The sequence below is a fragment of the Lathyrus oleraceus genome, chromosome 5 (assembly GCF_024323335.1).
Source record: "Lathyrus oleraceus cultivar Zhongwan6 chromosome 5, CAAS_Psat_ZW6_1.0, whole genome shotgun sequence".
NCBI lineage: Eukaryota > Viridiplantae > Streptophyta > Magnoliopsida > Fabales > Fabaceae > Lathyrus > Lathyrus oleraceus.
The window spans coordinates 331,325,140-331,337,112 of record NC_066583.1 but is presented as its reverse complement, the minus strand read 5'-3'; the positions used below and the strand labels follow the sequence as shown (position 1 = coordinate 331,337,112).

The 11,973-nt window shown below is 32.6% G+C and overlaps 1 protein-coding gene across 1 annotated transcript; it reads right to left on the bottom strand.

The window, feature by feature from the left end:
- Positions 1-5,330: 5,330 nt before the first annotated feature.
- LOC127084422 (uncharacterized) lies at positions 5,331-6,175 on the bottom strand. Its single transcript, XM_051024866.1, has 2 exons — positions 5,838-6,175; positions 5,331-5,758 (listed from the first exon to the last, which is right to left on the bottom strand). Exons 1-2 carry the CDS (start codon positions 6,012-6,014, stop codon positions 5,651-5,653), a joined length of 285 nt encoding a protein of 94 aa, XP_050880823.1. The 5' UTR covers positions 6,015-6,175; the 3' UTR covers positions 5,331-5,650.
- Positions 6,176-11,973: the final 5,798 nt, after the last annotated feature.

The following is an 11,973-nucleotide window of genomic DNA, read 5'->3' as shown; positions in this document are numbered from 1 at the left end:
ACAAAGAGAGGTCCAAGATCACATATTCAAAGGCAATATTTTACAATCAATTAGGTAGTTGTAATCAATTAGGTAATTAGGTCCACATTATAATCAATTAGGTAATTAGGGTGAATCTCCCCAAGGGTATCCCACAAATAAAGTGGAATACCTAGCAAGCTACCTTTTCGGGAATACGTGAGCCCTTACAAAATTCAGCAAACAGGTCAGAATACCAAATCAGGGTGCAATCGAGAATTGCACCAAACAAAAGGAACATAGCGGTAGGAATGTCAGGCAAAATAACACATGGTTAGAATAAAACAGATCCGATAAGCATAGAACAGAACAGAAAAATCGGCGACTGTCACGTTCGCTCCTGCCTCACCTAGCGAAGGCGTAGCGAATGCTCGCTACATGCTCGCTTAGCGATGTGCTAGCGAGCGGCTGCGGGTTCTGGTTTTAATAACAGTACAGTTCCAGAAAGCTCCACACCCTATGGCATCCATCACAGAAATTACATGGTTAAACGTTCAAGATATTCCTACATACTTAAATTCACATGCAAAGCTTAAGATATTTTTATAAATTCAATCATAATGCCACATGCAAATTAAGAACATAAAGCGGTAATAGTAAAGCAAACCTGTTTGCAATTGAATTGCAACCTTGAATTGGCAAGTCACTCTTAGGGTTGGCGCCGGATTGAGTTGGGCGGAGATAACCTTGGTGCAGATGAGTTTCCTTCAGGGTTTCCTTTAGGGTTGCTCTGAATTCTCTGGGTTAGCCTCTAGGGTTTGCTGTGTTGCTTCTGTTAGGGTTCCCTTGCTAGGGTTTCTGTCCGTCTGCCTCTGTCCCCTTTTTTCTGAATGAAGCTCTGCTATTTATAATAATTTTTGTGACCTGATGGGCTCAGAATGAAGCCCAGAATTTTCTGGTATTCGCAAGCTTCGCTAGGCGAGTGGCGTAGCGAAGGGTTCGCTAGGCGAAGGATTTGCTCGCCTAGCGAGCATGCCAGTTTGAGTCATTTCCTCGGTTTTGGCCACCTGTGAGCTGGGTCTTTGTTCCTTTAGGATCAAATGCCTTGAAAAATAAGTTGGATTGCCTTGAAAAATGCTTGTAATATTAACGGGCAAATTTTGGGGTATGACATCGCCCTTGGTTTATTAGGGAGACCTGGGTTTTGAACACCTTCTCTTGTTTGGACTTGAGAGATTGGTTGGATAGACACTTGATGAGCTCCAAAGAAATCATTGATTCAACCCATTTGGTGCGCCAATTGTTGATAAGTAAGATTTGTATTTTTAATCAAAGGATTAAACATGATACAAATTTGTTGCATAAGCATATTCACCATCTGATGGTTGCTTTCATCCATTTGTTTCCCAAAAACATGAGGGAATTAGTGGTCAGGGATGACATTGCCTGAGGGATATAACCTAACCCTCCTTGTGGTTGTGACATTCGACTGTGATTTCTTATAGTAGTTCCTGACGCTAAGTATGGGTTGAGAGGAGATGCAACAATTATTGCATTATCTGCATACCTAGATACATTAGTTTGTAGGTTTGCCAACATTGTAGTTGGCATGCCATATGGATATTCCCTACTACCAGGGGATAATGTGAAACTTGGGAGAGAAGAAGGTAAAAAAATCTCCCAAGATTGCTTGTATGGCACTGGGAGTGATTGGAATACTTGTTACATGTGGTTGGAGACCACAACCTCTGGTAATATCGTCGAAATTGACGTCTGACTTACAAAAGGAGTGGTTACTCTGACGGTTGTCGAAGTACCTACACCACCAACCGTTGATTTGGTTGATTATTTTTCACTATACAACATTATTCAGGGGAAGGTAAGTATTGTTTGTACATGCCATCTGAACTAAAGTTTTACCACTTCTCATACGCATAAACACTCAGACATTGAAAGTATTTCATGTATGAAGAACAAAATTTAACAAAAAATGCACAACTTTTCTGCAAATTTTTAAATTTCCTGCACAAAGGGGTCCCAATTTGTTTACCGTTGTTTTTGGTAAATCAAATAACAAGTTTTCGTTCACTTACCGAATTAAACTCGAAAAAATACTAGGACATTTTGTACAAAAGATTTAAGAAAAGAATGTTTGTGCTATGAATATCGATGTTTGAATGTCGAAAGTTTGACTATAAGTTCTAACTAAAATAATTCATAATTTCTTTAAAGATAAAAATAAACAAAAAAAAAGATATCACTCAAGTAAATGCTTTAAATTTAAAGATTAAGAGAAAATGACGCATATTCATACAACTTCTCACAAACTGTTTTCTCTCTATGACTTGGATACTTAAGTTTTATAGAGAATACTTAATGAGTTTTGCGACCCCTGTTTACATGACTGAACTAGCCTTATATACTATTACAACTTCAACCGTCGATAACAATTATTTACACAAAATTCAACATGTATTCCCTTATGTGAGCTACAACCTTTTAGTCTACTTCCACATGTATTCAACATTTGAACCATTTTGAACCGCTCTTGTTGTCTCAAACCGTCTTTTAAATCTTCCAATTACTCATGTTGAAAGTGTCTTATGTCGAGCCTTGAGCATAGTGTCGAAATGCTCAACTAATTGTACTTAGCATGTGAATTTTCCTCACTTCTACTTCTACTCAATATGCTAAATCACCATAACCCTTTTCGAGATTCTGGACATGTTTTGAAGAGAGAGTGATCATAATCTTGTGGATTTGTTCCTGGGACTCTTCCAAACTAGGTTGGATAGGTTTCTATGTTATCTAACCTTTTAACCAAAAATAGACTAAGTCCCAAATGTTTAATAAACGATTCGAACTCACCTTTTTAGTCGAAGTTTCCAAAATGTCTAACTAAGTTATTTTATACTTAGTAATCTCATAGAAATATCAAACCCAAAATCTCAAGCTAACAATATGTGAGTCCTTACATTTTATAAATAGGGTAGCGTTAACATTACTACGAGTGAATCCTTTCTTAAGTAAGAATATGCTAAGGCACTCATACTAAGCTTTAGGAGCTTGTTTAAGGCCATAAAGAACTTGTTTTAGTTTAAAAACATAGTCGGGATTCTCATGGTCCTCAAAATCGAGTGGTTGATATACGTACACTTCTTTATTTATAAAGCCCTTGAACCAGTCACCACACGAAATTGACGAGGGTCTCCAAACAGGAGGGGTCAACAAAGTGATGTCGACCATATATCCGTATTAAAAAATACATTAAAGAATGAGGTTGGGACTAGGAGGTTCATCAACGACCCCAAATAACTTATCATTGTCACTCATTTACTGCCTCTGTCCTAGGACGGTTGGGGAGCTTCGGTCCTTTGTCTCCGACGAGGATTATGTTTACTTCTCTAGCAAGGTCGAGGTTGTTTGTCAAAAATAAATGGCAAAAATGTCGTACCAAGTGTGTTGTAAGGCTTATTTGGTAGATCAAAATATAATATCATCAACATATATCTAAACGTAAAGAATATGTTATTCTTTACGTTTTATAAATAGAGTCGTGTCAACATTACTACGAGTGAATCCTTTCTTAAGTAAGAAGCCTGTAAGGCAGGCACTCATACTAAGCTCTAAGAGCTTGTTTAAGATCATAGAGAGCTCGTTTCAATTTAAAAACATAGTCGGCATTCTCATGGTCCTCAAAACTGCGTGGTTGATAGACGCACATTTCTTCATTTATAAAGTCATTGAGGAAAGCATGCTTAATGTTCATCTGATACAATTTAAAATCCAAGCAACATGTAAATTACAAAAGGAGACGAATCACTTCAAGACTGACTACGGGAGTATATGTCTCCTCATAGTCAATCCTTTAAGCTAGTTCTGAGAGACTTATCTGGTGCCTATGACAATTATATTTTGAGAACGTATGACAAGATCCCCCATGTCACTTTGTTTAAATTGAGTGAGCTTTTCTTGCATAGAAATGAGCCAACCTTCATTAGTCAAGGCCACAATTATGTATTTTGGTCCAATTTGAGAGATGAATATGGAATAGTTACATAAATTATTAACTTTGAAATGCATACTTACGCCCTTTTTAATGTCTCCCAGAAGGTTGTCTAACAAATGGTCTTTCACAACAATCCAATCTTGAAGTAGCTTTGTTAAACTCTCTTTTTTATCATCCTCTTATTCGCTTTCCTCTTTATCGTCTTTAATGTCCTCATTTTTAGGAGGATCCTTTTTTGGCATTGACTAAATCTTTCGTCAATATACCTAAAACATCAAAACTAGAAGTATCTCTCCCCGTATCTTAGGGTATGACTTCATTAAAAAGTAACATGAACCAAATTTTCAACAATAGATGTTCTATGATTGAACATCCTATAAGCTTTACTAGATCAGGAATACCCTAGAAAGATTATCTCATCCGCAGTAGCACCGAATCAATATAGTTTATCTTTTTGACTATCTATCTATAAGTAGGTAGAAAACCAATATTGATAAAGTTTGGATTCTAAAATCTTAAAATTTCAAAAAACAACTTCGAATTTGAATGATTATATACAGACAAATCAGACAATTTTGGTCGTGAACTTTTCTTAATTACATCAAAGTTTCCCTAGACTTGAATGATAGATACTTTCCCAACACATTTAACACAAGCTCAAGTATTTAACTATTCACGTTCCATGTATCTTTCACTCAACTCACATTCACTTCACTAACCATTCTAATTTATAAGTTCATCCATATCAGTACTACCCAGAAAAATGTCTCTTAATGATTGTAGTGAGTACTGACCATTTGCAAATGATTATTGCAACGTGAAGGACGGATTTGTAAAAGATCAAGGCCTATAGAGCTTGAATCTAAGACAACTATCAGAAAAGTAATTCTCTGCATAGTAAAAAAAAACATGGAAATTTCAAGCACATACTTAAGAGTAGCATTACTAGAAAGTTTATATTCTCATTAGACTGAAAACCCGTTCCAAAATTTCCTTTAACCCAACAACTTACCTTCATTATTTTAGCCTAAAATCCAGAACCTATCTTGCCAAAAGTTATCCTTCCACATCGGACGCTCTGTGGCTCCGTTATAGCAGAAAACCCGCAATATTGGCCGATATTTACCGCTGCGGTGAGCCCAAAAACCACCACATATATCTGCCTATATTTGATAACACTGCCTGCCACCTTGTCTGCCTGTCTCATATAATGATATGAATTTTGACCAAGAAAATGCAACAACTCACCTATACTATTTATTCCTACATCAATGCTTATACCTTTTCATCAACATTAACATGATAAGAACCTTATACTTCTCTATTGACAGCACACTAAACTAAACTTCCATTCACATGAACATAAAAGAAAGTACCCATATTGAAATCTATAACTTCACATGAAAACAAGAAACATCTCACATCCACAACAGAAACAGTAAAGTACACACTATCTATATGTTTGACATCTATCAAGATCATCATTATCATCATCATCATCATCATCATCATTATTTGTATTGCAAATTTCATAACCAACAACAAAATACTATGAACAACAGATATGATACACAGATTACAAAGATGTGCAAATTGCTGCAAATATTACAATATCAAAGACTAATGACATTGATATTGATCAATCACCCGATACGCAAATTTGCAATCACCAACAACACATCATCAGCTGGAGCGCTTTGAAGAAGATGATGAAACCACGTGCCTCCAAAGATAACGGCCACTAGCCATATCAACAAAGGTCCAAAACCCAGATTCTAACGCATTCCAAACCTAAAATCGCAAAATTTAGGGTTAATTTCAAAAACACCATTTTTATTAAAATTGAATCAAAAGGGTGAAATGGGTTAACCTTGGAATTTCCATCCGATGCAGCATTTGAAGAATCTAAGATTTTAGGGTTTGATGGAAGAGTTGAATCAGCAACTTCATCATCATCGATCTTTGGTTGAGATCTTAAATTTCTGAGAACGAAGAATCCGGCGAGAGTTGCGGACAAGAAAATCAGAAGAACCCTCAGAGGGCACATTTTTTGTTTTCAATCAATCTCTTGTTTGAAGAATTTGATTGAGAAACGTGTGTGAATATTATGGCTTAGTTAGAAATAGGGAATTAAGGGGAATAGTAAAACCTTAATAATGTTCTTTGAGTGCTTGTTTTAAAAGTCTTCGAAATTAAATATATTTAGTATGATTAGTGGAGAGTAATGAAGGATGCATAACGGAAAAAGCCACGTGGGGTTGTTGGCTTTCTTCCAATCAAATTTAGTCAAATATTTGATATAAAATGTTTGTGGGTTAGGATAATGGTGATAGTTGGCAACTTGACATTAGTTCATTGTACGTCTAAGAATTTGCATTATTTCAACTTGAGCAATTTCCTCTCATAGTATAAAAAATTTAGGACCCGTTTGATATGATTTTAGGAAACTGTTTTTTAGTTTTTAAAAATTAAAAATTATAAAATTTGTTTGGTAGTCTAATTTTATAAAACTATTTTTCAAAACTATTTTCTATTTGTGAGTTTTTAAAACTAAAAATTTAAAATAGGTTTTAGAGGTTTTGATTTTTTGGTTTTTAGTTTTGGAAATTAGGAAGAGGACAAAACAAGGAAAACTGGTATTATATTCATCAATGACAAATTTGTAACATTGTTCAACTTTAAAATAATTTTTAAAAGTTAGATTACCAAACATGTTTTTTCTTCAAAATTGGGTTTTTTAAATTAATTTCTAAAATAGTTTTTAAAAATTAAAAACTAAAACTCATTCAAACGGACCCTTAATCTTTAGATCTTTCAATTAATGAGAATGATATATATATATATATATATATATATATATATATATATATATATATATATATATATATATATATATATATATATAGTTGACTTTTAACTCCAATTCAATGTAATCCAGGCTTAATACTTATTATCTCCGTCCTTCAATATAATATATATGAAAATTACGATATTTAAGAAAATTGATTGAATTAATAATTTTATTAACTATTTTTATAATATAACAAGTTTATTAATTATAATATAATAATTTATTTAATATTTATATAAGAATGTTTAATACAAATTATAGAAAAAGATACAATTTGTAAGGGGTATATAAATAAAAAAATCATTAATTCATTTTGAAATTTAAAGAGTGTTTTTTTATAATAAAAAAAGAGATAAAAGAAAAAAATTAAGAGAATCTTTATATTTAAGGAAGAAGATAATTCAATAATTTTCATCATTTTTACTAATTAGTCTAATAATCAATGATTGGATCAACCTTTCAAAATTGATTAGACAGGAAACAGGGGATGAATCTGATTGGATAAACCTTTCAAATTCGTTAGTGAGTCAAAAACGAAGTAAAACCGAAAAAATCGGATTGAACCGTCCAAAATCATTCGAATCAAAGAATCGGAGCCGATTTTATAAAACTGTTTGATTCAAAAAGAAGGCATCAAATTAATATATTTTTTTTTAAAATTTTAATATGTCAATATCAAAACTTAACCTATATTCCCCAATTACAAAAAAGAATTTCATATTTTTTTTACAATCATACAAACTTTTTAATTTTATTATTCCATTATAGTTTTTCTTTCAACGACACTTCATCTCATCACGCCGTCTCTTTTAAACATAGTGTCACACCCCAAATTTTACCCCTAGATTTCATAATCATTTTCATCCTAGACATCATTCATGCATAGCTAACCTCAAGATCAAGATATGTCTGGTTTGTTTCATATGTGAATTAGTGTTTTCCTCATAGAGCTCAAAGGATTGATCAATCAAAGTTTTGGATTGATCATCAATAAATCAAGTTCTCATACACTCAAGAGATCTCTCTCCGTCAACAAATAAGGGTATTGTGGCCTAATCACAAGTGAATCAAGCTTCACTTTCATATGGTTCACTAATTAGGGTTTCTCAACAACATTCAATTTCATCTGAGAATTTTGATCAAGACATGACTCAACACACTAAAGTAAATCCTTAGAGCACATCCATGATGTTCAATTGGCTCAAGAGTTTGAATTCATTGAAGATCAAGAAATTCAAATTCATCTGATACACAATCAATACACTACAAAGTCAAACCTTTGACTTTTGAGATTTATGATCAAATATGAACTTCTCAAGTTAAATTTCATGAGTATATGCTTAATTGATGAATTTTCTCAATAAAAATCAAGATAAATGAGGTTACTTGCAAAAAGGGCAATCTTGAAAACATTGAAAATTTTACTAAGTATCCAAATTTCATGTTCAAGTGCACTACTTTCTCAAGCCATAACTTCCAATCCGAGCATCCATTTTCTTTGCTCCAAAGCACAAATGAAAGAACTTGTTCTATAATTCAACTTTTTCCTAGAGGGTTGATTCCCTAAAAGAAAATGGATTTTGAGTTATGAGGCTATAAAGTTGGTGTCTCAAGTTGAAAGACTAAGAAAATTTTCAAGTCAACTATGATCCCTAAAAACTTTACCGCCAGTTTTCATCATGATCCACTTTGATTCAGAAAAAACTCAAAACATGAAAGTTGTAGAGCATGTCTGGGGCTTTTCAAAAAGTACAAGTAAATTATTTTACCATCCATGAGCTATGATTTTCGAAAATGGAAAGTTAGGGTTCCAAACTTGAATTTCAAGTCATGTTCATGATGAATTTTTGGAGGAAAACCATTTCAAATGTGAAAATGTCTTGATTGCAGGTTCTCTTGTGTATAAATATCTCCATAATCAGATGTTTATATGAATCCTAAGTGCATTAAACAATAAATTGAGGTTTTGTCCATTGTATTATACCATTTATGAGTGAATTTGCAAAAGGTCACATTACTACTTTTATAAAGTAAGCTTTATGCCAACAACTTACTCTTTCACCCTTGAAACTTGTCCCTAAAGATCACAAACAATCTTAAGAAATCAGAAGCAACTTTGTAGAGGCTAGGGAAATATGACAAACTCCTTGAAACTCAACTATTCATGCAAACTTCTCATTCATTCTCAACCAAAACCATAACTTCACAACTTTTCCAGTTCCAATCCTCACTCTTTTCCTATAAATAGAGGGATCCCTTAAGCCTCAAAACACACAACTATAACCCCTCAACACTTCACCAAACTCCCATTCCATTAGAATTTGCAAAAACACATTATTTTTGCAAGTTCTCTAACCAAACTTATTCCCCACGTGTATCTTCCAAACAAACACCACAAATCATCTCTAGACACCATTTAGAGCTTGTTTAATCACTTGAACAAGTTCTGTATCCTCTATTTTATCATTCACCATTTCACTTCTTCACTTTACAAGAACATTTATGTGGGATAATACAAGTTATTTCTGGCCATTCTGATTGTTCAAACACTATCCTCAAGGATCAACAAGGCTGGTAGAATCTCTCTCTTATCTCTGTAGTAGCTAAGAAGAAGCATTTGACTTTCTCCAATAGGTAAGTGCATTTACACTTGAAAACTCTTGTGCATGCATCATTCTTGAATATTTATTGAAGTAAAAATATAGTACATAGTGTGTTTGTTGTATGTTTGCTACTGTATGCATTATATCATGCTCATGCATTGAGATTTTAATGTTTGGAAATTAAACATGCAGTTCTGGTTTTTGCCTTGGCACGCTTTATACATTAAGTTTTAGGATGAGATAATGATATCATTAGATTCCTTGCAAAAAATATAGCAATTTAGGTTCTTACGGTTTTTAATTTCATGAAAAATTGAGAGAGTTATGGTTGTGGGAAGTTTGAGAGAATTTTTTTTGGAAAGAAATAGAATCATCATGCAAGAACACGAGGAAAAAGATGATGAGTTGATGTCATTTTCCAGTTTATGGAATCGTTTTATTATATATATATATATATATATATATATATATATATATATATATATATATATATATATATATATATATATATATATATATATATATATATATATATATATATATATATATATATATATATATATATATATATATATATATATATATATATATATATATATATATATGTTTGTAAATAAGTTAATGGATGTATCATTGCCCCAGCGGTTAGAGTGTGTGTGTAAGAGGTCTGGGGTTTGAATCCCCCTTGCCCCAGACCCATTTTTTTTCATTATTTTTTCCCCCTATTTATTTTTGTTATTTTTCATAACTTTAAAGACTCATAACTTGATGATCCCTAAGCCTTTTTGAGCCATTCTTTCTGCTATTTTTCATAACTTTAAAGGCTCATAACTTGATGATCCCTAAGCCTTTTTGAGTCACTCTTTTTGCTATGTGTTCAAAATTTTGTCTATTTTATGATGGTGAAAAGAAATTCCATAATTGATTTATTTTTCACATACTTATACTTGTCTAAAGTTAGTACCTTTTTAGGATTGTTTTAGGGTTTCAAATGACTTTCTTTGGTTGATACGTAAATTTTTCTTGATCATCATGACTTGTATGAGTGTTGTGCATCATATATGAACTTTGTTTGATGTTTTTAATATAAGCCTCTTGGTTTTTACCTAATTTTGAATTACTTTAATGTATGTTTACATGTTTATATGCTTTGAACTTTTGTTAATATGCCATGAACTTTTGTGTGCTTATTTTACCATTGATCCATGATTCACATGTCATTATTTCATGTCTTGTTGAACCTTTGTGTGCATGTGTTCCCTTGTGTTTGTATTTGTTTATTTGTTTACAAATGTTTTAAACTTGTAATAACATGTCTTTGTATGACTTGTATGCTTACATGTTCAAACTTTTTGTATGATGTTGAACCTTTGATTGTGATCATATTGAACCTTAACATGCATGTCTTGAATACCTTAACTTTTTTCATGATTAAGTTGATGTTATGTCTAAACCATATCTTACTTCATGCATATACATGTTCATTCATACTTATTATGACATCCATATACATGTTCATGAATTGTTATGTCATTCATCTTTGTTTCTTCATGATGATATATCCATGTCATTCATATTCATGTTAACTTTATACATCTTTGATTGATGTTGTTGTATCTTTTTTCATGTTCACATGTTGTACATATGTGTATACATACCATGCTTGATATTATTATGATCATGCTTCCATATCTTTGTTGATGTCATGTATGAACATCTTCTTTACCATATTGTTTATCTTTGTTGATGTCATGCTTGAACATCTTCTTTATCATGTGCTTATATTTGTTGATGTCATGTATGAACATATTCTACGTTTGCTTATCTTTGTGGATGTCATGTTTGAACATCTTCTTCATCCTTGTTTGTCCTTGTTGATATCATACTTGAACATCTTCTTTATCATTTGTTTATCTTTATTGATGTCATGCTTGAACATCTTCTTTATCATGTGCTTATATTTGTTGATGTCATACATGAACATCTTCTTCATTTTGCTTATCTTTTGTTTATATTTTTGCTCAAATCCAAGGGAAAGACCTCTTTATTGACTTAATGTCATAGGTAGTTTAACAATCCCTAGTTCCCCTTTGACCTTGTTAGAGTCATTCTCACTTTCAACTTAGATTTAAGTACGAGTTTGTAACTCTTGTAAGTATGTTTGTTATGAACACTTACTTCCCCCTTTGGAACCTTGATCACTACCAAGTGTTCTTTCACCCTTAGTTAGGTGAACTACGGTTGCTTTGATTCCATCCTTATAAGGATACGTAGGACATGACCGCGAAGTTTTGGCGAGCAAACTTAATAAAATCTTTAGGTCCTTCCCAACAAAACATTTCCAAATAATAGCAAACAAATAATAACATAACACAAATACTTTCAAAAGGTTACTATAGGATACTATAGATACTGAGGATGCTAATATCTTTCCTTAGTATAACCAACCCCCGAACTTTAGATCTCTTCGCATTGTTTTTGCATTGCACAATTAGGGTTTTATTCGATCTTTTCCCCTTCCCTTGGATAAATTAAAGTTAAGTGGTGAACAT

What these genes read in the sequence shown, in the direction of transcription:
- LOC127084422 (XM_051024866.1), bottom strand. Translation starts at nt 6,014, where the DNA reads ATGTGCCCTCTGAGGGTTCTTCTGATTTTCTTGTCCGCAACTCTCGCC. An exon ending in CATCGGATGGAAATTCCAAG is followed by an intron (nt 5,759 to 5,837) that starts GTTAACCCATTT and finishes TTGCGATTTTAG; the next exon opens with GTTTGGAATGCGTTAGAATC.